The sequence below is a fragment of the Bubalus bubalis genome, chromosome 21 (assembly GCF_019923935.1).
Source record: "Bubalus bubalis isolate 160015118507 breed Murrah chromosome 21, NDDB_SH_1, whole genome shotgun sequence".
NCBI lineage: Eukaryota > Metazoa > Chordata > Mammalia > Artiodactyla > Bovidae > Bubalus > Bubalus bubalis.
This window is the reverse complement of record NC_059177.1, coordinates 58,911,220-58,936,877: the sequence shown is the minus strand read 5'-3', so window position 1 is coordinate 58,936,877 and position 25,658 is coordinate 58,911,220. Positions and strand designations below refer to the sequence as shown.

The window sequence follows — 25,658 nt, the reverse complement described above, 5'->3', positions numbered from 1 at the left end:
TAGCATTTCAGATTTTCCTGGACTTAACAGGGCTCTGAAATGTTGGCTTCCTTGTGTTTTCTCTTAGGGTCTGATCTAGAGTTGACATGGACCTTAGAAGTCATTTAATGAACTCACTATACATGAGTTCCTAAAAGCTTAAGTTGCTTGAAGAATGTGCAGCTGCCTGGAACCTGAAGTACCCTTCCTCTCTACGGGCTCTGAACGCCCCTGCCCCTGCCCCGTAGCCGGTGCCCGGAGCTTCCCAGGGTGGTTCGTTGGCCCTTCATCCTGCCGGGCGGTTTCCTCCCCTTGCGTGGGCTGTGTGTGCTGCGCGCTGCGTGTAATCCAGGCAGTGTGTGACGGTGGGTCACGCAGCGCTGGAGTCACCCGAGCGGCAAGAAGGTGCAACCCCAGCACCAGTGCATTTCCTTATGAGTGTGCAAGCTTACCGTTGGGTTTTGCTTGTGTGGTTGGGTTGCATTCTTTTTGGCTGAGTCGCACGACATGGGATCTTACTTCCCTGTGTCTCTGGCCTGGAAGCTTGCAGTCTTTAACCTGGGACAGCCAGCGAAGTCCCTTTGATATTTTTATGAAGCCAGTGTTGTATCTCAGATGTTAAGCATGTTTGAGATCATGATAATTTTAGTTTTCTGGCACAAGTACAAAACAGTGATGTTGCATTTCATCGGTTTTACTGTGGATAGAGAACTTGACCTCTTGCGTTGAAATGACAAGCGTTTCCCTTGAAAAGTCAGTAATCTATCTTCCTGTTCTTTATGTACAGTGGGAAAGATGAAGACGTCGCTCCCTGGTTCAACAAAACCAGGCTGTACTACGTGATACAGTGCCCGTGAGGGTTTTGAAGATTCTGGTAAATAATGAGTATCATCCACTTACAAAGAGTTGATTTTTTTTTAGATAGAAATAGTCAGATTTCTGTTGCAGTTGTAGGGAAAACAGTGCCTTGAAAGATTTTGTCTGGGATGTTGGTAGCTGTTGTGTTTGAGTTATTTTGACTATTTTATATGTTAAATTATTCATGGAACAGGCTGTCCTTGACTTTAAAGCAGTTCCACGGTCAGTAGGTGAGGCTTCTAATGAGATATTGTTGTCTACTCTTAAGTGTCAGAGGCAAAGTCTTAAATTCGGACTGTCAGAGAAGTCAGTAGTGTGTACCTGTACCGTCTGTTCCCTGTTCTGGAATCTGTTTCCCTTAATTATGTATTAGTACTGGTCGTGTCCATCCTCGTTAAACTTAACTCTGTCATTTTTTTAAACCTGGTAGAAATTGTAGTTGTCCAAAAGATTTTGAGCATGTTGTTTATTGCTAAGTCACTTCAGTCGTGTCCAACTCTGTGTGACCCCATAGACGGCAGCCCACCAGGCTCCCCCGTCCTGGGATCCTCCAGGCAAGAACACTGGAGTGGGTTGCCGTTTCTTTCTCCAATGCATGAAAGCGAAAAGGGAAAGCAAAGTCGCTCAGTCGTGTTCGACTTAGCAACCCCACGGACTGCAGCCTACCAGGCTCCTCCATCCATGGGATTTTCTAGGCAAGAGTACTGGAGTGGGGTGCCATTGCCTTCTCCGACGTTGTTTATTGGACTCATGTAACTGCTGCAACCATTTAAAACATTTTTAACAACAGTTTAATAGAGTAGGTGTTCAAGAACACCTCTGTTAGAATTAAAGAGGCTAGCACTGGGCATGACTTCTCAGGGTGGGTACCGAGCAGTATTTTGTAAGATGCTCGGTGACTCCCAGGATAAGAAGGCAAGGTCATGGCCCCAGTGGTGTGATTATAATTTGAGAACAACTCAGTCCAGAGCTTGTGCTCTGACTTACAAAGGTTCATGTACATTTAATTATCCTTGTTACTTGCCTTAGAATTGAAAGAAATTACATTGAACGTAACAGCTTCCCATCTGTTCATTTCCACCTCCGCTACTAACCTTGGGAATGAACTTGACTGCTTGTAATCTCGGTAAAGGTTTTGGTCACAAGCTGTGGTGTCAGACCTGTCCCCTGAGCTGGCTGGTAACGTATGTGAGGGTCACAGTGGTGTCTTCAAGATCACAAACGTCGTGTTTTCACACTTGGGTTTCTGCCCTTGTGCTTGTGAAAACATACCTCCCTAGACGGGCCCGAGGTGACCAAGGCAGCTGCAGTGAGCGAAGTGCACGCCCTTCAGCCGATCGGGCTGCTTCTGTGTTCACTGCCGTGTCTTCCATGGAAGGTACTTTGCAGTATCAACCACGAACCCTGGCCTGGAACCTGACCACTCTGGTCTCCACCGGAGAACACTGCTGCGTGACCACTGTTGGGCAGAGAATTTGGTGGCAGAGGTAATAACTTCAGTGGCTTCTCGGTAGGCCTTCCCCAGTTCCCCGAGCTTGGCTTCCTTAAGGAGCAGGGCTCCCTGCGCTTCTCTCCATGCTGCCTCGCGGCCCTTGCTCCCCAGCCGAGCCCTCCTCTGCCTTCAGCTTCGCAGCTGCAGTCAGCTTGCCCTCTCGTGCCCTGTCATGACAGTTGCTGGAGCAAGATGAACCCAGGTCTCCTGTATTGCGGGCAGATTCTTTACCATCTGAGGCACCAGAGAAGCGCTGTCAGTCTGGGAGATGGGAACTACGTCTGTACTTCCTGGTCAGGCCACAGAGGTGTGTGCATTAGGCCCAGATTTTTCAGCACTCCCATGTCTGAGGCAGCCTTGTTTGATGACTGGAGCTTTAGGGAGCCTTCCAACCAAGGATTGATGAGCCGGATGAGTGTGTCAAGGTCTAGAGAAGACTTCCAGCTGATTGATTACAGGGATGGGCATTTCTTTTGGGGGTGCTGTGCTGGGCCTTCGTTGCTGCGTGGGCTTTTTCTGGTTGTGTGGAGCAGAGGCCTACTCCATAGCTGTGGGGTGTGGGGTGTGGGCTGCTCATTGCAGGGGCTTCTGTTATCAGCTCTAGGGTGCGTGAGCTTCAGTGGCTTTGGCTCCCGGGCTCTAGAGCACAGGCTCAGTGGTTGGGGAGCATGGGCTTAGTTGCTCCAAGTCGTGAGGGATCTTCCCAGATCAGGAATCACACTCGATCGGGAGATGGACTGTACGACTGAGCGACCGGGGAGCCTGGGGTGGGCCTTTCTTTCAGTGCCTGCAGGTGGTACTTTCAGTTTGGGGAAGTGAAACTCTGCAAATGATGTGGTCTGTTTAAACGCAGATGAGGTGACACTTGTCCAAGCTGAGGCCGTTTGCTTATTATTCACTAATATTCTGGGTGAAGTATTTGGCAGCAGGAAGCTGGATACAGCAGAGGTCAGAGGTGGCAGTCACCGACCGTGAGAGTTGTGAGTGACTTCTAACACCTGGCTAAGTCAGTTCTCACCTCCCCCAGCTATCTCAGTACCTGGATCTCCAAAACTCTCCTGGTTTTAGCAGCAGAGCCTTGCTCATGTTTGAAGCTGTGTAGCAGCATGTAGGCAGGAGACCACACTGAAATCTCTGCTCAGGGTCAGTTGTTGGCTTATACTTGAAACTCAGCCGGTAGTTCTGAGCTCATCTGTAAAGTGAAGAAAAGCTGTCTTGCAGAATCACTGAGAGAGTGATTGGGTGACAAGAGACATCGTCGGTAAAGGGTCGAATGATCAGTGGTACCTGTTTGTTTTCAAACTTCCTGCAGTGCCACACACTACATGCTGCTGAGAGGAGCACCTCTCAACGTCTGGCAACCCTGAAATGGGGTGGGATGAGCCAGTTATCAAACACGTGAGTGTTGAGCCACTAACTGCAGACTCCCGGAGGCAGCGGGCAGGTGGAGGAGGTGCTGCGGGAGGCCGGATGGGCCCTGCCCCTCGGGACAGCAGCAGCAGCTGGGCTCTGCCCCATTGGAACCGCCCACTGCGTCACACTTCATTTAACGCGTTCTTGTCTAACCCTGAGCTGCATTTTGAAAATCGGCTTTTCTTGGGCATTTAGACCTTGATTCAAAATTAGTTCCCATCCTAAGCTTTGATTATAAATGCAATTTCGCTTTGGAAATTTGAAGCAGAAACACTACAAGTATAATGGTCTTATTAGTAACTGATATTTTTCTGAAAATTTTGGGATGCTCCAATCATACCCCTTCCCAAGGATTATACCATAACTCATTTTTACTCTTTTCTTGGCTGTTAATTCTATTAGACCCAACAGAATACCATTCCCTCATGAGCATGGGAGTTTCTGGTATTCTGCTGGTTAACTCTATGCTGGAACAAAGCAGCCCAAAGTTGACTGAATCCTGCGACACAGCTGTGAGATGCAGTCCTCTCAGGAGAGCTGCGTTATTTTAGTCTCATACTGGCATCTTTATTTTCCACTAAGGACACAAGGCTCCAAGGTCCATTCATATTACAAGGAGACTCGGCTAATTTCCAGGGCTTGGGCTTGGGGGACCAGGACGCGTACGTGAAGGGAGGGCATGCTTCTGCCTCAGATGGACCTTGTCACCATCTCATCCTAACATCACCAAAAGCGTCATCCCATCAAAGTTACAAGTCTGGTCGGCTACAGAGGCCCCCGTCTCTGTCTTAAATCAGGTATGGGTGAGGTGGGTACGATTCAGCCAGGGGCATCACTCCTGTCGGTAGCTTTGTAACTTGCTCCCCAAGATGAGTGGGAGGCATAGGGCCCCAGGGAAAAGACACAGAACACTGCCCTTCAGGACAGGAGACTGGAAGGAAAAGGCCTCACTGGTTTCAACCGGTTACAGAACCCAGCGGGGCAAGCGGTGTTAGGTTTTAGGGCCTGAGCACATCCTCTGGGCCTGAGCTGCCTCCCCAGGAGCCATCGGTTCCTTTCCATGAAGGGTAGCACCTGTTCATGGCTGCACACTTTGATCAGCCTGTTTCCTGCCCCTAGAATCTTCCGGGATTAAAAGCCCTCTTTTGTACCCTCTGTCTCTTGCCATCCAAGCTGGCAGTGGTTCTGCTGGTGTGAAATGTTCAACCTTGGAGGTCTCCTGCGTGTGTCATGGGAATTAACTCCATCTGACAAGAGGTTTCTCTGTACATCTCTTCTGGATAACCCGTCTGTATTCCTGGCTTCTGCTGAGATGGTTGAAAGTGGCCATCAGCCTGGAAGAGAGCCCCAAAGCTCACAGTGCTAAAGCAGCGAAGTTTTCGGGCAAGGCACATCCACACTTTTCAGGGCGCCACCTAAGTGGCACACATTCCTTCCCCTCCATTCCCATAGGCCAGGGTTTCCTGGCAAGCCCACACCTAGCTGTCAGGGAGGTGGACGATGGACTGTGGCAGGACAGCCTGAACTTGCCCCTGATGTTCCAAGCACTCGTCCGTCCTGTCTGAACCACAAACGTTGGCTGCGTCCCCCGATGGCCTGTGCTTCCCGGCTGCAGCCGGAGCACCCAGCAAAGATTAGGCCCCGTGTCGCAGGAAGTTGCTTCCGCAAAGCACCATGCTGGCCGAGGGGGAGGTGCTGGAACTAGCCGAAGTGCCCAACCGGACCCTGAAGTGGCCACCGGGGCTCTGCGGGAGGAGCCCCCAGGTCCATCCCTAGCGATGGCCTCTCTGCCTCCCTGGTCCCTGGGCTAAGGCCCTTCTGATCCCCGCGACGTGCCCAGTAACCACCGACTGAGCTCCGGCAGTAGCGGCCCTTTTCGCCCCCGGGCCTTACGTTTATTTTAAAAGGGTGACCTCAAGCCTTGGTCCAGCTCGGACAGACCCCGCGATTCCAGGAGAAAATCTCAGAAGCACAGACCCGAAATAAACGCCTGAGGGGAGGGGGAGCTGGCGAGGCAACCTCCCGCCACTGGCGAGCACGCGGGCCGCAGGAGGGCCCCCCGTCCACTCAGAGGGTTGAGAACGAGGAACTTCCAGCGGCGTGTCTCCGCTCCACGACGTGACGGGGCAGCAGGGACGCGAACCTCCAGGGGCAGCCACGGCCCAAGCAGCCTCACACAAGACGACGGGACCGCGAGTTATCACGGGAAATCTCAACGTTGTTATCGCGAGAGCAATACCAGCACCACCACCGCCCCACCACCCCCGGTCCTAGTCGGAGACGCTTCCGTTCCGTTGCGCAAGCGCAGTTCTGCCGCGCCCCTAATTTTCGTGCGCACACGTCGGTGCGACGTCCTGACGCCCAGGGAAGGCTGCCAACGGGAGCGCGCCTGCACTTCCTTCCCGTCCCCAGGTCAATTCTGAGTTTCGCTTCCGGTTCCTCACTTCCGGTCCCTTAGTTATCCTTCCGACGGGGAAGCCGGTGGTTACGGAAGGCTAGACCCTTCAGTTCCCGTCCGGATTGGCCGCTCCCGGGGCGGCGGAGGTCCGTGGGCCGGTGCCGCGCGGCCTGAGGGCGGCGCGCTCCCTCGCAGCATGGTGAGCGGGGCGGGGAGCGAGGGAGGAGAGCGGCGGGCCGGGGCCGGGGAGCCCGGGGGCTCCGGCGCCCGCGTTCGGGACACTGGGCCTTCCCGCCGCGTGAGGCCGGAGGAGGCGGGGGCAGCCCCCCCAGGGCAGGGTCCGGGGACGGGAAGACGCGCGTGTGCGTTGGTGACCGTGATGTTCTCACCAAGCGAAGCGCCCGTGCGAGGAGCTCGGCGCAGTAGCAAGTGATCGAAGGCGTCATGGAAGTCTGTCGGTTGATGAGAAACCAGCGCGCAGAAAGCAGCCTTCTCCGCTCTCCAGCCCTGGAAGAACATGCCCCCCGTCCCCCATTACTCCTTCACACTGGCCGCCTCAGCCCGCAGGCTGTCGTTTCCGAACTCTGACAAACGTAGGGAGTCTCCTCTCCGTTCTCTAACAGAGGAGAAGGGGCCCTGGCTTTGGATGTTTCTGGCAAACTGTGGCCATCACACACACTCCTTTCTGTGGGTTTCCATAACCCTGGATTTCGTTGTTGTTCGCTTGCTCAGTCGTGTCCGACTCTGCACACCCGTGGACCACAGCACTCCGGGCTCCCCTGACCTCCACTGTCTCCCTGAATTTACCCGAATTCATGTCCATTGAAAGTGTTAGCCTCTCAGTCCTGCCCGACCCTTCGTGTCCCTGTGGACTGTAGCCCGCCATGGGATTCTCCAGGCAAGAATACGGGAGTGGGTATCTATTCCCTTCTCCAGGGCATCTCCCCGACTCAGGGAACGAACCTGGGTCTCCCGCATTGCAGGCGGATTCTTTAAGGTCTGAGCCACCAGGGAAGCCCTGAAAGACTGAGGGCAGGAGGAGAGGGGGCAACTGAGGATGAGATGGTTGGATGGCATGGCCGACTCAATGGGCATGAGTTTGAGCAAACTCTGAAAGATAGTGAAGGACAGGGAAGCCTGGCATGCTGCAGTCCATGGGGTTGCAAAGAGTCAGACACGACTGGGTGACCGAACAGCAGCCACAGATGTCCACTGAGTTGTAACCGTGGTTACGTCCCCTTGTCAAATGATTCATTGTGCTGGGGGGGGAGGTTCCTCTGACTTCCCTCAGAAGGAAGGATCGTGGCCAGATTCCTAGTGTCCATCATGGCGTTTCACAAATTACGTTAGATACTGAGACTCTATAGGCTTTAATGAAGTAGGTAGGACACAACCTCAGCCTTCAAGAAGGTGGCTTCTCCTGGGAGAGCCTCTCTCTTTCTTTCCTTAGTAGATGTCGTGTTCATTTATCTTTCAAGCACTTAGCAAGTTTATTGCTGTGTCACTTGTAAGAAAAAGTCAGAAAGACTTAAGTGGAGCTCACGCTTGCTGAGCACCTGTATACTGCCTCACTGACGTCTTCACGTATTTATCTGATTGAACCATCCTGACGCCTCTGTGAAGTAAAAGGTCCCATCCCTGCCTAGAGGTGGGGAAGCCGAGCCTGAGAGAGAATTTCTCAGGGATGCTAAGTGGGAGAGTGGAGAGACACTCAGGTCCTGGACTCAGCACGTGCTCTCCTTACACTGCAACCCAGAAAACGTGTTCCCTACCCGACGCTGTGTTTCAGGGATACGTGACTGCCCTAAGTGCAACAATCTCCATAAAACTCACTTGTAAAAGCCAGTCTTTCCTTCCTCAAGTTCCACTGGCAGAGAACAGAGAGTTGTGATGCTGGGTGGAAAGTGTCTGGTAGGTATAGACCCAGACAAAGGGGAGCAGCCTAGCTGGGAAGAAGGGGTGACGGGAGAATTATCTGGGATGATGATGAAACAGGTGGATTCTGAAGGAGGGGTGGCCAGATCCAAGGGCATGGTCACGGTGGAGGAGTTTAGGTAGAGAGAGCGGCTGAGTTGAGTCACGGGATTTGGGCATCTTTTGATTTTTGTTGTTATTGCTGTTCTCATGTTTCTGACTGTGTCCTGGTGAAGCATTTCTTTAAGTAAAACCTTTTTCTAAAAAGTAAAAGAAAAAGCTCTTTAAAACACGGACATTTTTCTTCCCCTCTCTTTTCCTTTTAGGCCCGAAATGCGGAAAAGGCCATGTAAGTATCAAGTCCCTTTTGTCTGCAAATTTTATGCTGCTTAATTGCCAGCTTGGAGCTCTTTTTCTGTTTGGTCTTTGGGTACACGTCTCTTCCTCTCCCTGTGTTGAAGTAGCGTGCACGCATCTGCCCATGTATTTATCTCCCCTGAAGTGTTTTCTCGCCGCTCCCAGAACTTACGCTGAAGGGGAGGCTGGCCCGTGAGAGCCGCAGTCCATCATGCCAGTGTTTTAATACCGTAGCGGGGCGCTGAACTTCCCACTGTCCTTACCTGCCGTGTGGGTAGAGGGGATATGGGGGTGTTCAGGAGCACAAGACTGTATGAACCCTGCTCTTTGGAACATGGAAAGCCATGATGTCTCTGGTTGCTTGACAGCAGTGTGTATGTGTGTGTATGAGTGAGGAGCGGCAGCTAACGTGGTCATGAGCAGACCTGCCCGTCCAGGAACTTGGCTGATGAGAGGCCTGTGAGCAGGATCTAACGGTCTTCTCTCTTCCCGGTAGGACGGCCTTAGCAAGATTTCGCCAGGCTCAGCTGGAAGAGGGGAAAGTAAAGGTTGGTTTAAAGCTTCCTCGTGGGTTTTCCAGTAGGAAGGACGAGCGCAGGCAGACTTCAGACTCCAGACCCTCCTCTTCTCGCCTGCGCTTCCCCGTATCCTAAGAGTCTGTTCACCTGAGGCCCAGGTGAAGTGCCCTGTCGCAGGGGCTGTGTGATGATCTGTATCCTTGGTGACGGGATGCTTGGGTCTCCCTGCTATCCCAGCCCGGGCTCATGCTGAGTAGTAGAAAGTGGGGTATGCTCTGGGAAGCAGCTCTAACCCGAGACCAGCGCCTGGCCTCCGCTCATGGAGACTCAGCCAGGTTAGGGGTCATATATGCTGTTCTCTGAGTATTTTTGTTTTGTCTTTTAAAAGCATCTGCTCACCTGCCCCTGCACCCACACGTACAGCCGTGTACACAGACGCGCGTATGTGTCTGTTCTAGACCCTGACAGCTGTCGTCGCTTACGGTCGTGTAAACGTGCCGTGAGACGGGTATAGCTAGGTGCACTTCGCATCTGTCTGTGACACCTGACCCCGAACAACCCAAGTTTGCACTGCGTGGATTCACTCACACACATATTTTCCAGCAGTAACTACTGTGGAGCTCCCCGGTTGTGGTTGGTTGGATCTGTGGTTGCAGAGGAGCCACGGATCCTGAGGGCTGACGAAGTTAGACTCAGGTTAACCCCCGCTTTGCTCACGGTCGTGCCCAAGCGCAGTGGACTTTTACCTGAGTATTGGCCCCCGACCCAGGGACGATGCAGGGAGGGTTTTTGCCTGTGCGGTTGTTTCCTACGGAGAGATTGCAGAGTGAGCCTGAAGGCTTGATGAAAGCCGCCGGGGACTGAAGCTGCAGGTGTCTTTAGACCGTTAGACATCTGAGCTTCAGGCGGGAATCAGCTGTGAAGTCACACGAAGCTTGTAATTTCACACAAGATAGTGGCATCATGTGTGCTTTGCTTTTCCTCAGGAGCGAAGACCCTTCCTCGCCTCAGAATGCACTGAGCTGCCTAAGGCCGAGAAGTGGAGACGACAGGTGCGGTCTGGGCGAATTTGATCTTAGCAGAAGTAACAAGTCTCTGAATTCTATTACCTGCATGACTCTTAAACCACATTTCTAAGCATTTTTAATTAGATATTTCTTATGGTTTCAGACTTACTCAAAAGTCATAAAAATGTATTACCTTTTATTTTTTTCATAGATCATTGGAGAGATCTCAAAAAAAGTGGCTCAAATTCAGAATGGTAAGCCAGCCTCTCTCTTTAAAGTGCTTGATTCTCACTTCTCCAGTTAGGCGTAGGGGCATCAGCCGCCTCTCAGTAGTCGGTGGGACAGGAGTAAGGACAGGAGAACTGAGCAGTACTGGCAGGCAGTTTGACCTACTTCCCGTGTATAGAGCACTCACCTCACAAAGAATACACTTTCTTTTTGAAGAGCAAATGGAATATTCACCAAAATAGAGCATATTTTGGATTGTAAAATAAATGCTAGCAAACATAAAATGATTAAAATTTTGCAAAGTATAATTTACTGATTAAAACACAGTTAATGTAGAAATCGGTAACAGAAAGATACCTGGCAACTTCCTAAATATTTAGAAATTAAACATACTCCTAAACAACCCATATACCTACAGGAAAACCTTAAGAAAATTAGAAAATATTTTAAATTGAGTGATAATGAAAATGTAATGTCACAATTCAGGGTATGAAAAAAGCAGTGCTTAGATGAAAATTTATAGCGTTAAAATAAAATAAGAAAGGTCTCAGGTCAGTGATCCAAGCTTCTCCCCTGAGAAACCAAAAAGGAAGAGCAAATTAATTCCAAAGTAAGCAGAAGGAAAGAAGGAAACAGAAGATGAGTAGAGAAATTAGATCAAAAGTGGGTTGAGTAAAATCGATAAACTTCTAGTCCAGTTAGACTGATCAAGAAAAAAAGACACAGGTTAGAAACAACAAGAATGAAATTGGGAATGTCACTACTCACTAACCATTAAAAAGATAAGGGGACATTAGATACAACTTCAGGGCTATCACTCAGCAACTTGGATGAAATGGGCCGCTCCTTAAAAGACACATGCTAACATACTGGTTCCTAACCATCGGCAGTGTTACCCCTCCAGTCTCCCCCCGCCCTGGAAATTTCGTGGTATCTGGAGGGGGCTTTATTTATTAGAGAAATTGAATTCATAGTTAAAAACTTTCCAGCAAAGAAGATTCCAGACCCAGATGGCTCCACTGGCCAGTTCAGATGTTTAAGGAATACCAGCTCTACAGCTTCTTCCAGAAGAGTGAAGAAGGAACACTTCCTAATTTACTTTTTTATGTATTTTAGTATGTGTTCCCTTGATCCTGAAATCAGAAAAAGACATTATAAGAAGAGAAAAAAACTACAGACCAATATTCCTTACTGAATTTGGCCGTAAAAATCTCAACAAAGGATTGTATGGTTGATTCAGCATTCAAAAATTAATTCACTGTGTCATCATTTTAAAGAATAAAAACCGTATCATCTCAGTAGATGCAGAAGTATTTGACACAGTTCATCATTCATTCATAAAAACTCAGCTAACCAGGAATAAACTGGAACTTTTTCCTTTCCCTGATAAAACACTTCTACCAAAAAGCCTGTAGTGATCATCATGCTTACTGCGGCAAGATTGGACGCTCTCCCCCTCGGATCAGGAGCAAGGTGAAGATTCCTTTCTCACCCCTTCCACTCAATATTGCACTGGAACTCCTGGCCAGTATAGTAAAGCAAGAAAAGGAAATAAAAGACCCAAAGACTGAAAGGAAGAAAAATGCTCTATTCCAAGATGACTTAATTTTCTGTGTAGGAAATTCCAAGGAATCTACAGAAGGATTTCCACAGTGAACAACTGAGTTTAGCCAGATGACAGACTAAAAAGTGCATACAAACAAAGTCAGTTTGATTTCTGTACTAGCAGGAACGTTTGGAACTAGAGCATGTTTAAAAGTGTTATTTACTTTAACTTTATATATATATATATATATATATATATATAATATAACTTTAAAGTTATATTACTTTACAGAAGCATCAAAAGGCAAGAAACACTTAGGTATAAGTCTAGTAAGATATGCACATGGTCTGTATGGTAAAAACTGAAGCAGTGGTGCCAGGTAGTCAAGAACCAGTGAAATGGAGACATCGTGTTTGTGAAGGGGAAGACTCAACATCTGAAAGAGGTCAGCTCTTTTCCTTTTTACAAGGTATCACAGAACCCCAGCGTGGTTTTCCAGTTTCTGTTGACGAACTGTAAAATTCACAGCTTTGCCTTTCCGTGTGAAACTGTCTGCAGCCAGAAGAACTTTGAAGAACAAAACTGGAGTACCCATAATATCTAATTTGTGATTCAGTGTAAAGCTAAAGGTGTCAAGATAACAGGGTCCTGGTGAGAGACAGACAGACAGACCAGGGAACAGCATAAGGAGTCCAGACGTAGGGGCACATGCGTGTGGTCTGCCAGCCTGACAAACAGAAGCGATTCAGGGGAGGAAAGAGGCCGTCTCCCTCCCTGTGGGCATAGGGTGCTTCACGTCAGCACGCCGGGGATCCCTGACCGTCTTCCCGCCTCTGGTGGGACGTCCCGGTCACCAGTGACAGCGCCCTAGCAGCCTCCTGTGCTGTCCCCTCAAATCCACCCCTTGGGCTCCTTGTCAGAGGTGTTCCCAGGGACCGGCAGGCTGCTTTGCTGACGCTGCCTCCCTGCGTCCTAGACGCTGAGCGCCCCACCGCTGAGATGTGATGTGTTGGTGCTGGTGTAAATGGAGCTGCAGGACAGCTTCAGTTTGTATTTCTCTGGTTGCTAATGGGGAGGAAATTTTTTTCAGAGTTTTTCTGGTGCCGCTGGAACTCTGTTCACGATCATCACCCTCCCGTGATTGCGGGGTGGATGGTTTTTCTCGTAAGCTGAAGTAGTGTTTTTGCGTTGCCCACCTCTGTCAGTGTTGACACTCACTCACGGGTGTGACATGAAGCGGTATTGTCAGGAAATGATACGACATTTCTCTTTTCTTAGCTGGTTTAGGTGAATTCCGGATTCGCGACCTGAATGATGAGATTAACAAGCTGCTTCGAGAGAAAGGACACTGGGAGGTCCGGATCAAGGAGCTAGGCGGCCCTGACTACGGGGTGAGTAAGCAGCGGCCCAGGGCCCGGCTCGGGCTTTCTAGGCAGGGTGGGTCCTGTCTCACTGCAGCCCCCGCAGGCCTGCCTGGGACGAGGCCCCTGAGAAATGAAAGGAGCCTGGAAGGGCCTGCTCTGTGTGCATGGGAACTGGGAAAGCACAGGGCCGGTGGTGCAGAAGGCCCCAGCGCGGGCCTGGGAGTGTGTACCAGCCAGGCGTCCAGAGTGAGCCGCTCCATCTCCTGGGCCCCGTGAGATGGCCTTGGTGCTGCACGTGTGTCTCTGAGCTCCTTGAGAATTGGGACGGCCCTTCCACCGCAGCGTCTGTGCTTGAGGGGGCCCTGAGACAGGCCGCTCCGTGCTTGCTTTGAATTCTTTTTTTCCCTCTGGATTCTTTAAAGGCAGTATTTTAGAACAGTGACCTCAGGCTTTTAGGACCCTGACCCTGATTATGTCCATAAATCGCCCACGGCCACTGTGTCACAGCCGGGCAGCACGCAGATGTGCCGAGAAGATGCCTGCTGTGCGTCGCTGCACTTTGATATTTTCTGTTCTGCTCTATTCTGATGGTTTAAAAGTTCACAGTTGTGACCCATGTAGTGGATTTCCTGACCCAGACCTGCCCCACTTGCCCAGGTCTTTGAACCAGTTGTGTCTGGGCAGTGGACTGTCAGGTAAGAAACGTGGGCGGTGTTTCTGTGTCTTAGTCCGGCCCCCTCTTAACACAGAGCCGTAATTCTCAGCTCAGTGCCTGGCCTAGCCGAGGCGTATATCTTCCCATTCCTTGAGCACGTGCTGGGAGCATTGCCTCCGCACCCTCGTTACTTCTGTGACCCTGGTTTTCTCCGTCGGACGGCGTTAGTGCCGCTTGTTACCCTCCTGGAGGGTTACAGAAGCTCCCAAGTCAGTAGTAATGTTTCTGTCTAATTCCTTCTGGAGCTTTTTAATGTGGAAGAAGTTGACGTTTACTTCCTGGGTGTAAAGGTAACACACTTAGCGGCATTCGCCTCTGGCTCAGCCATCTGGCTGTTTCACCACGCTCCACGCATTCACCTCTGGCTCCGTCATCTGGCTGTTTCACCACGCTCCACCACGCTCCACGCCTCACGGCCTCCCACCTGCAGTACAGAGCCTCGTCCACACGCACCGCCTGTGGCCTGCGGCTGTTACCGTCATCGTTTTTAACGGATGGGGTTCCATCTTCTCGGAGAAGGCGATGGCACCCCACTCCAGTACTCTTGCCTGGAAAATCCCATGGATGGAGGAGCCTGGTGGGCCGCAGTCCATGGGGTCACTAAGAGTCGGACAAGACTCAGCGACTTCACTTTCACTTTTCACTTTCTTTCATTGGAAAACCCACTCCAGTGTTCTTGCCTGGAGAATCCCACGGACGGGGGAGCCTGGTTGGCTGCCGTCTGTGGGGTCGCACAGCGTCGGACACGACTGAAATGACTTAGCAGTTCCATCTTCTGGATATTTCATTGCTCCTCCTCTTCTACTAGTTGTCATTTAGATTTTTTGCAGCTTTTTAAAGCTTTGTTTTTTCTTCACTTAACATTGTGTTGTAAGCAGTTTCTCGGCCAGTATAAGTGTTTCATATGAACCGTCATTTGTCAGCCATAGAATATATTCCACCCAGGAACATACTATAATTTATTTAAATCATCCTCTTACCATTAGGTATTTAGGTTGATTTTTAAAGGGTTAAAAAAAGTACCGAAGTGAATTTTTGTGCCTGCTACTTTTAGCACCACTGTCTTCAACTGTAGCTGCAAACGTGGAAATAGTGGGTTTACAGATCAGGTCCATTTTCTCTTTTTCCTTCCCCATAAGAAAGTTGGCCCTAAAATGCTGGATCACGAAGGGAAGGAAGTCCCGGGAAATCGAGGCTACAAGTACTTCGGAGCAGCCAAAGACCTGCCTGGCGTCAGAGAGCTGTTCGAGAAAGAACGTGAGTGGCTGGCGTTGGCGAGGCTGTCAGCCTAGGTCTCGGTTCTGGTTGTAAGTGATGCTGTGTGCAGGGCACTCTTCGTGTGCTCAGCTGCGCGGCAGCCCCGTGTCGTCAGGGTATTATCGTTCCCAGGGTTTAAATGGGAACCCTCGAGCACTGGGCGTTGAGGGGCAAGCCCAGGGCACACCTTGGGCGGGAGTGGGAACCCAGGGCTGCGGGCACCAGATCGCAGGCCCTGCACAGGCTCGTCTCCGAGTGAACGCAGAGGCGCTGTGAGCGCAGGGACGCTGTGGGCGCGGAGCCTCCCCGTTGGCGCCTGTCGGGGCGGCTCAAGTCTATGCAGTCAGGTCCATGTTTCAGGTACTTGTTGGGCTGAAAAAGCTGTTAACTGAAGGACTGACGCCACCTCGGGCCAAGGCTGCTGTGCGCTGGGAGAAGAGAGGGTCCGAGTCAGACACCCTGGCTCTGGGGACCTCCAGAATGCCACTGGTCTGGACTGCCTGCGTCTGATTTTTGACTTTTTGAAAAGCAGTCCAAGCATCCCATAGGAAAAAGTCTGGAAAGCAGAGAAGGGCAAGACCAGGATTCCTCCCACTGCTGGTGTTCTGCTGACCCTTTCCGAGTCTACTTTCATGAAACCCTGTTTGTTCTCTTTTTTGGCCTCCCTGGGAGGCTTGTGGGATCTCAGTTCCCTTACCAGGAATTGAACCCGGGCCCTGTCAGTGATAGCCTGGAATCCTAACCACTGGACCAGCAGGGAGCTCCCAAGCCCTGCTTCTTCTTAAATTCATTCTGTGTGCAAGCTGGCTCTGCATGTGTCATTCACATTGCTTAGAATCGTTCAGAATTTAAACATCATCAGATCAGATCAGTCGTTCAGTCGTGTCCGACTCTTTGTGACCCCATGAATCGCAGCACGCCACGCCTCCCTGTCCATCACCAACTCCCGGAGTTCACTCAGACTCACGTCCATCGAGTTAGTGATGCCATCCAGCCATCTCATCCTCTGTCATCCCCTTCTCCTCCTGCCCCCTATCCCTCCCAGCATCAGAGTCTTTTCCAAGGAGTCAACTCTTCCCATGAGGTGGCCAAAGTACTGGAGTTTCAGCTTTAGCATCATTCCTTCCAAAGAAATCCCAGGGCTGATCCCCTTCAGAATGGACTGGTTGGATCTCCTTGCAGTCCAAGGGACTCTCAAGAGTCTTCTCCAACACCACAGTTCAAAAGCATCAATTCTTCGGCGCTCAGCCCTCTTCACAGTCCAACTCTCACATCCATACATGACCACAGGAAAAACCATAGCCTTGACTAGACGGACCTTTGTTGGCCAAGTAATGTCTCTGCTTTTGAGTATGCTATCTAGGTTGGTCATAAGTTTCCTTCCAAGGAGTAACCGTCTTTTAATTTCATGGTTGCAGTCACCATCTGCAGTGATTTTGGAGCCCCCAAAAATAAAGTCTGACACTGTTTCCACTGTTTCCCCATCTATTTCCCATGAAGTGATGGGACCGGATGCCATGATCTTCATTTTCTGAATGTTGAGCTTTAAGCCAACTTTTTCACTCTCCACTTTCACTTTCATCAAGAGGCTTTTTAGTTCCTCTTCACTTTCTGCCATAAGGGTGGTGTCATCTGCATATCTGAGGTGATTGATATTTCTCCCGGCAATCTTGATTCCAGCTTGTGTTTCTTCCAGTCCAGCGTTTCTCATGATGTACTCTGCATATAAGTTAAATAAGCAGGGTGACAAGATACAGCCTTGACGTACTCCTTTTCCTGTTTGGAACCAGTCTGTTCCATGTCCAGTTCTAACTGTTGCTTCCTGACCTGCATACAGATTTCTCAAGAGGCAGATCAGGTGGTCTGGTATTCCCATCTCTTTCAGAATTTTCCACAGTTTATTGTGATCCACACAGTCAAAGGCTTTGGCATAGTCAATAAAGCAGAAATAGATGTTTTTCTGGAACTCTTTTGCTTTTTCCATGATCCAGAGGATGTTGGCAATTTGATCTCTGGTTCCTCTGCCTTTTCTAAAACCAGCTTGAACATCAGGAAGTTCACGGTTCACATATTGCTGAAGCCTGGCTTGGAGAATTTTGAGCATTACTTTACTAGTGTGTGAGATGAGTGCAATTGTGTGGTCGTTTGAGCATTCTTTGGCATTGCCTTTCTTTGGGATTGGAATGAAAACTGACCTTTTCTATTTATTATTAAAGCAATAAAATCCTATTACAGACACGTAAAATACAGAAAATCAGAAAAAACACCCACGTTTTCACATCTTACAGTTTATGGTTGTTGACATGTTGGGGTGTGTTCCTTTCAGTTTTTAAGGCTTGTAAAGTGAGGTTGTCCTGATTTTTTGTTTTTGCATTTACCTTGGCTTTAAATTTATTCCTATGTTCTTATGTACTCCAGGCATCGATTTTCTTTTTTTTTTTTTTTAAGAAGAAAGTGCCGAAGTTAGTCTTCAGGCGTATAATTTAAATGGTAGCACAGCCCCCTCTGCCGCCGTCCCATTGCTCTGCTAGGGATGCCCCGTCGCCGTTACTGTCTGGAGTGCTCCCTGCCAGGCCTTCCCGTGCTCTTCTGTGCATATCTCATCAGCTGAGTCAGCCCGGCTCCCTTGAGGCAGAGAAGTCCGTTTCTGGCTCCTGTAACTGACGCGTTTGTCCTCAGGAATGGCTGGCCCAGAGCCCTTGCTCCTGCTGCCGTTTCAGCTTCCATCCTGCGAGCGCTTCCCTATGCCTCAGTCTCCTTTGGGGTGGCAGGCTGTCCATCATCCACTTAGGCTTTGTCCTCTCTCAGCGAGAGTTTACCTCCATCACCCCCCGCCCCCCAAACGGTTCAAGCACGGGCGCAGGGTGATCCCCGCTGGCGTCAGCTGGATCCCAGCTCCCTCCTGCGGCCGGGATGCCCTCAGTGCTCCGAGCCCGTCCTGGGCGCGGCCCTCGTGGCCCAGGCTGGGCAGGGTTGCTGGTACCTGCGTGGGCCGGTGGAAGGGGGCTTCCCCTGCCTGTGCCGTCGTGTGTGGGCCGTCCCTGTGCCCCACAGTTCTCCTTACAAAGCCGAGTGACGCAAAGGATGGAGGAGTCTTGGGTGACCCGTGCCGGCTGTGCCCACCCCTCCTGTGTAGACTTGTAGTTACTTCCGCATCTTCGCAACTATAACATTGTTGCTGGTACTTGAAACAGTATGCTGTTTCTATTTTTTGTTTCCCTGATTCCTAATGAAATTGACAGTTGAATTCAGTTACTATTAATTATTGAAATGTTCATACTTAGAGGTTTCTTCTCCTTCAGTTAATCAGCTTTTATTCTTTGACCAGTCAGCTGGACTTTCATTTTCCTTTGGATTTTCCAGAATTGCTACATATCCTGAACAGTAATACTTAGTCTGAATGTATTTTCTTCAGGAGATTTCTCATGTATCTTTTTTGCTTGTAGTTTCTTTTGTCTCATGTTTTTTCATTAGCTATTATGGCATTTCCTGTGAAAGCAGCTCGTGAAGCCGCGGGCGGGGGGGTCACAGGACACCCTCCCCCCGCCAGGCGTTCATAGTCCCGTGGGGGTCCAAGTTTTCACTGTTGTATAAACAATGCCATGATGATCATCTCTGTCCATAAAGCTTTGCCGGCTTTTGTTGTTGCTTTTTAAAGAACGATAGATCCCTTCTAAACGGACTGCGTCTGAAACGTCAGCGCTGGTTTTAAAAAGGGTAGTGTCGTGTGTGGTCCCATTGCTCGGGTGGCGAAGTGCCTGTTTGGTGCCGTTTTCAGGAGCGCACATACTGCACGCCTGCGTCGCGCCGACTGGGGAGCAGGCATGAGTGTGGCCGTGACGGGGAACCCGGCTAAGCTGAAGAGTTCTTTCTTTCAGCGCTTCCTCCTCCAAGAAAGACCCGAGCCGAGCTCATGAAGGCGATCGACTTTGAATACTACGGTTACCTCGATGAAGACGACGGTGTCATCGTGCCCTTGGAGCAGGAATATGAAAAGAGACGTAGGTCTGCGGGCGTTCCGCTTCACTGGCGGCCTCTGCTTGCTTTTCTTGCCTTTGGGAAAGGAGGTTTTCTTTTTCTTTTTGTAAGGAATTTATTTTCTATCAGGACTTCGTGAAAAGTTGAAGTTTAGTTGGTGTACAATATTACGTACAGGTGTGCAGTATAATCATTCAGTTTTTAAAGGCACATTCCATTGGCAAGTTATTCGAAACCTGTTTTCTACATTCCCTGTGTTGCACAGTATATCCTGTTGTATTCTTTACACCCCACACGTGAGTGATACCTTGGAGGGTTTGTCTTGGCCTGGCTTACCTCGCTTGGTGGGCAATGTCCAGGCCCACCCATGCCGCTGCGGGTGGCGCAGCACCCTTCTTTTCTGAGTAGGAGTCCGTGATGTGTCTTTATTCGTTCATCTGTCGAGACCCTTCGGTTGCTTCCACGCCTTGGCTGTTGTAAATGGTGCTGCTCTGAACGTTGGGGTGCTGTGTTTTTTCTGATTAGTATCTCTATTTATTTCGTGTGTGAACCCAGGAATGGAATCGCTGGATCCTGTGTTAGTCCTGGTTTTGGTTTTTTGAGGAACCTCAGGGTGTTGAACCGGGGAGGATCCAGGCGTGTCCCCCGCCAGCCGCCCCGGAGCTGCCGTGGGACCCCTGCCCTCCCGTCTGATGCCCTCCCGCCAGGGCCGGAGGAGGGTCACCCTTCGCAGAGGGCAGGCCTTGGTCACCTTTGCCCCGCATAGCATGTGGCTTTCTCGGAGGTCAGGGTGACTGACGCCTGCTGTCCCTCGTCTGCAGACAGAGCCGAACTAGTGGAGAAGTGGAAGGCAGAGCGAGAGGCCCGCCTGGCGAGAGGAGAGGAAGAGGAGGGGGAGGAGGAGGAGGAGGTGAACATCTACGCTGTGGCCGAGGAGGAGGTAGGGTGGCCGCTGCGGCGCCTTGGAGAGCGGCTGGGGGAGGGCGCACAGGCCTGGGCAGGGTCAAGGCCCGGTCTGCCCCTGGATGGAGGGTGGAGGTCCCCTCGGGGTCACAGTGAGGACCACTGAGAGCACTCGGGGACCTGCGTTCCATGTCGGGGTGACTTACCTGCGTCTCAGAGCTGGGCCCTCCGGACCTGCTGGGCCTGGATTTGTAGGCAGCTTTGAAGCCCTGACCTCATTGTTTGAGCTTCAGTGCCAGAGCCGGTAGCGCTTCTGTGGGCCCTAAGCACTCACGCCCACCTTACCGTGGGAAACCAGAGCAGAGGCTCCCTCGGGGGTCCCAGGTGGGGTGGAGCTGTGGTCCCGCAGGCAGAGCCCCTGCTCCCAGCTCCCGCGTCGGGCAGGCCCGGGATGGAGTGGATGTGTGGACTGAGCCAGGGGAGGGGAGCCGGCCGGGCCGGGACGACAGGTCAGCCCCTGAGGCGTCGCGTGGCGCGCCAGCACAACAGCGGCACGGGCGCAGGCTCGGGGGAGCTTGGCGACCGGCTCACCATTGCACGGGTCCGGCAGGCCTGCGGGGCGGCCCTCAGGCAGGCATTTGAAGCAGGATGGCAGCGTGCCCTGCGAAGATTTTCTCTGGGTGCAAACAACCTGTTCGCGTTTTCAAAGGATGTTTGTTTCCTTGGTGGCCACTAATGAGTGAGTGAGGCCCACTCGAGGGGCATAGCAGCCACACGCTCCGTCGGTAGCTCAGGATCCAAGGGGCAGCCCGGTCAGCAGACCCCGCAGGAAAACGGCACGTGTGACAGGAGCTCTGGGTAGCGACGCGGGGCGGGCAGGGCCATGAACACTTCCTGGGGAGGTGACCCTTCAGCTGAGCTCAGAAGTCAGGGAGGCGTCACCAGCACAGGGGCAGCAGGGCAGCACGCGCGACAGCCCCGGGGGAGCGCCGGGGCCAGAGGACCGGCCGGTGGCTGGAGCCCAGGGCTGGAGCCCAGAGCAGGAGCCCTGGTGTGAGCAGAGGCAGTGGGAGGTGAGCTGGGACCAGCAGGGGCCCTGGCCCCTGGGGGGGCGGGTCTTCCCTCATCGTAAGAGCGATGGAGAGCGATGGAGGGCGATGGAGGGCGATGGAGAGCGATGGAGGGCGATGGAGGCACCGAAGGCTTAGACAGCCGCGCATGTTGGAGCTGTCGCAGACTCAGGGCAGCCGTTAAGGAGCTGTGAGAGGCCCCGCGCGTCCTTCCCCCGGGCCCCGGAGGCCCCATCCTGAATGCTGCCGACATGGTGTCCACGAGGAGCCGCCTGCTGTGGCCCGTGTGCAGGGCTGGGCCTGCCGTCACTGGGTGGCTCCCTGGACCACAACAGCCTTTCTTGTTTGCGTCCGCCCAGCGCTGGGGTGGGGGTGGATGGGACAGAGCTCCGCACGGGCCTCCTCTCCCCTCAGGCCCCCAGGGCCGTTCCTTAGTCGTGAGTGAGCGCTGCTGACTCATACGCAGCTTCTGAGTGATGCTTCTGTGTATGTGGTCCGTTTTTACAAGTTTAGTTTTAAAAATAATATATTCGGGGCTTCCCTGGTGACTCACATGGTAAAGAATCTGCCTGCAAGTTGGATCCCATGGTCAGGAAGATCCCCTGGAGAAGGAAATGGCAACCACTCCAGTATTCTGGCCTGGAGAATCCCATGGACGGAGGAGCCTGGAGGGCTTCAGTCCATGGGGTCGGCAAGATAATATATTCGCAAGACTCACAACCCGAGAAACACACGAAGGTCTCACCCAGCTCCTCCTCCGCAGCCCCACCTCGGCCCGGCTCCCACTGAGGCCACTGGCTCCTCTGCTTCCTCTCCTCCTCGGGCAGGAGGCCGCGCGGGCCACACTGTTCTGCTGGCCCTTGTGCCCAGCGCTGCGTCCTGGGGGTGTCTCTGAGGAGAGCGCGTCCCCGGGGCTGTCTCTCCTGTTAAACAGCTGCAGGCCGGGCCTCTCGTGGCGTCTCCTCCACACAGCCTCTGGTTGTTCTCTCTTGCAGTCTGACGAGGAGGGCGGCCCGGACAGAGGAGGGGAGGACGGGCAGCAGAAGTTCATTGCGCACGTGCCGGTGCCGTCGCAGCAGGAGGTAGGATGCTGGGCCCGCCGGGCGCTTTTCTGGGTCCCTCCCGTCCCTGCGGGCAGCTCTGACTCCAGGGGCGCCGGTGACCGCACGCAGTTTAGGGTGTGGGTCCAGGGAAGGCGGGAGTCCATCCACCTTAGAGGCAGTGGCCTGCCCCGCTGTGCACGGTGGGTCCCTGTGGCTCACGTGCGCCGGGAGGAGGTGTCGGGGAAAGTGGACGCCGCCCCAGCCCCGCCTCTGCCGCCCGCAGATCGAGGAGGCGCTCGTGCGCAGGAAGAAGATGGAGCTGCTGCAGAAGTACACCAGCGAGACTCTGCAGGCCCAGAGCGAGGAGGCCCGGCGGCTCCTGGGCTGCTAGGCGGCCCTGCTGCAGCCTCCCCCGCCCTCCTTGCTCACACCATGCACCCCCCTGGCTGGGCGGCTGGGCCCCTGGCGTCGCCCTGGCCGCGAGAGCGGACGCACACGTGTCCTGAGTGGGAAGGACAGGCTGGTCCCGCGGCCTGCGAGTGTTGTCAGTGGTGGGGGTGGCCAGCTGGGGATGCCCCTGAGCACGCAGACATGTCCGTGATGCCTCCTGCGCGCTGAGAAGACGTCCCGCCACCCTCGGGGCTGCCCTGCCGCCTGTCTCGCCCTCAGCCGGCCGGGGGGCCGCGTTTGCCGCTTCCGTCTGGGAGTGGTTCTGCACAGAGCTATTTTTATTAAAGATTTTTGTACAAAAGGCAGCCTCGGGTTCCGGGCTGTCTGTCTTGAGGCCTTGTCCGAGGTAGGACCTGAGGGGGTCCACGGGGCCCGTGTGGGGGGCTCGGCCCATCCGGGCGCTGAGGGTGCGGGGCGTCCCGCATGGAGCACCGAGGGTGCCCCAGGGTGGTCCAGACCTGCCAACCCCGCCTAGTCTCTCCTTCCTGATGGGGAGAACCCACCGCAGGGGCCCCAGCTTGGGGCAGGTGAGGCTGGGCATCCCCACTCTCAAGAGGGGTCCTGAGCACGTTGGCAGAGCCCTGTGGGCCTTGTGAAGCAGGCTGTGCCAGCCTGAGTAAGGGGCAGTCGTCAGCCAGGACCTGCCTAACAGAAGTTCTGAGCAGGAGATGGAGGGCATCGGGCGGGTGGGTGGCAGCCATGGGGAGACCACCCAGAGCTTCAGGGCTGTGAGGAGGAGGGGAGGGACGGGACTGGGCTGGGGACCACCCGGGGGCCCCTCAGCCGAGCCCCTGGGCAGGCATGTGTGGAGAGCTGGGAGGGGTCGAGGCCGGAGGGCTGGGGGCCCAGGGGTGGACAAGGCCAGACCTGGCCCTGGGACCCAGCTCCCACCCGGGCCTGGCCTGGACGGGGCTCAGGAGAGAATGCGGGGCATTTGGAGCAGCTCCTCTGGCCTGGGCCTCCGTATCTCCATCTGAAAGGCCGGGACTGGACCTGGTGCCTGTGCATCCACCCCGCGACAGGCAGCCCCACGGGGCAGGCAGAGGGGAGGTGGGCCCTGAGACCGCCCGGCCTGGGACCCAGCCAGGCGGCAGGCGGGGCCCAGCTCAGATGGCCCAGAGGGGTTTCCCTCTTCTGCTCCAGATGCCCAGGGCCTCGCAGTCGCTCCCGGGATGGCTGCAGACAGTGTGTGCATCAGCGTCCCGGGTGAGGGAACTGGGGACTGATGGGGAAGCGGCTTGCTGAGGACCCACAGGCATCCCCGGTGGAGACGGGCCCAGCCCCAGGCTTCCTGCCCCGCGGGCCCTACCTTTTTTTGTCCCTGGAGGACTTCACAGGGGTTCCCCCAGGCCTGGAACGTCTGGGGAGCGTGGCCCCTGGCCAGCCGTGATCACCATGGTCACGGAAGCTCACGCCCAGATACAGCAGAACCCGTCCCAGGAAATGTTGGTTGATGAAATATCTCTCATGGCTCAGACGAGCTTTGGCTCTGCCAGCAGTTTCCAAAACATAGACATGTCTAGCTCGCTCTCCGCTCTCCCCTCCTCCCCACGCCCGCCCCAGCCTGGCCCCCAGTGCCCTCGTCCCCTGCATTCTGCCCCCCGACCCCTGTGCTTTGGTTTTGGGGCAGTATATAAGCCAGGAGGAGATGAAAACTTTTCTCTTGCCTGACACCCTGGGCCAGCCTGAAGTGAGCAGGCGCTGGGGTCAGCCTTGTTTCCCCCTGACGGCCGCACCCCATCTCTGCCGGCATCAGTGGCTCACTGCTTCCTCCCAGAGCCCCGTGGGAGGACGGTGCTGGTGCCCTCCCTCTCATCGAAGCCCTGACAGCAACATCTGCCTGGGAGTGTCAGGGCCCCCAAAGAGCAGACAGGTCCACAGTGGGGGGGGCGGTGTCACACCATCTGGTTCTCTCCCCCACAAGTTGGGCAGCCTGTGGAGGGAGGGCCCCCTGAGGGCTGCCCGGTCTTATCTGCATCACCAAGCCTGGGTTTCCGCCCCGGGGGGGATGATGTGCCCCCTGGTACCCCTGTGGGGCCAGACGGCCATGAGGGGCCGCGGGGCAGGGGAGAGGTGAGCGGGGTTCCCCAGGATCTGGGGCTTGTCCTGGCATGTGGCAGGCCTGCTCGGTGGGGACTGGGGGCCGAGAAGCTGCGAGGGGAGGAAGCCAGGGCAGTCCTTCGGCGGGGCACAGCCCCGGGGTGGGGCCGCAGAGGGGTGAGAGGGCCCATGCTGATGTTGCCCTGGCCACCGGGGGCTGCTCCCAGCCCTCAGCCAGCACCGGCCCAGAGCTCCTCAGTCAGCAGCTGCTGCAGCGTATTGTTGCATTTTTGCAGCTCTTATTTTCTCGCGTTTTGCAGCAGGCGTGCTTCGGCATTAGGAGCACGCTGTCATGCCTGGCGTTGGGTCTTCCTGGTGTTTTTCCACCTTTATTTCTGATCCAGGGCACGTTTTCAGCCCTAGCCTGGGCTCTGCCCATGAAAGAAAACTCGGATGACGTTGTTCGAGGCTGTATATTTTAACAGCGGTGACTGTACACAGGAAAAGGTGGGAAAAGAAGGGAGGAAGGAAGTGGAGAAAGGCCTCCTCTCTCCTCTTGGCGGAGCTCTGACCCGGAGGACTCGGGGGTCACAGCAGATGCTTCCGTCTGCCGGCGAGCCTTGCGCCCCCGTGTGGCAGGGCACACACAGTGCAGGTTCATCCCGCCAACCCACCGTTCGCTTTTAAGAATATTAAATTCTTTTTGGCCCTGCGGGTCTTTGTTGCTGCAGAGCTTCCCATCGCGGTGGCTTCTCTCGTTGGGGAGCACAGGCTCTGTAGTTGTGGCAAGTGTGCTGAGTAGCTGTGGAGCACACACCTAGTTGCTCCACACCATGTGGGATCTTCCCGGACCTGAGATCAAACCTGTATCTCCTGCATTGACAGGCAGGTTCTTTACCGCTGAGCCACCACGGAAGCCCAAGAATGTTAAAATCGTGACACATTTTTAAAAAATATATTTTTATTGATTGATTGATTCACTGCACTGAGCCTTAGCTGTGTCATGTGAGATCTTTCATTGCTGTACATGGACCCTCTAGCCTGGCTCAGTAGTTGGAGCAGGCAGACCTGGTTGCTCTGAGGCGTGTGGGATCTTAGTTCCCGGACCAGGCATTGAACCAGCCTCCC

The 25,658-nt window shown here is 53.5% G+C and overlaps 1 protein-coding gene across 1 annotated transcript; it reads left to right on the top strand.

Moving 5' to 3' along the window:
• Positions 1-6,174: 6,174 nt before the first annotated feature.
• On the top strand, positions 6,175-22,795 carry LOC102394666 (pre-mRNA-splicing factor ISY1 homolog). Its single transcript, XM_006078857.3, has 11 exons — positions 6,175-6,339; positions 8,381-8,403; positions 8,908-8,959; positions 9,916-9,981; positions 10,148-10,190; positions 12,989-13,101; positions 14,929-15,046; positions 18,925-19,047; positions 19,846-19,964; positions 21,993-22,079; positions 22,324-22,795. The coding sequence occupies exons 1-11, from the start codon at positions 6,337-6,339 to the stop codon at positions 22,429-22,431; spliced, it is 855 nt and encodes a 284-aa protein (XP_006078919.1). The 5' UTR covers positions 6,175-6,336; the 3' UTR covers positions 22,432-22,795.
• The last annotated feature ends 2,863 nt before the right edge of the window (positions 22,796-25,658 follow it).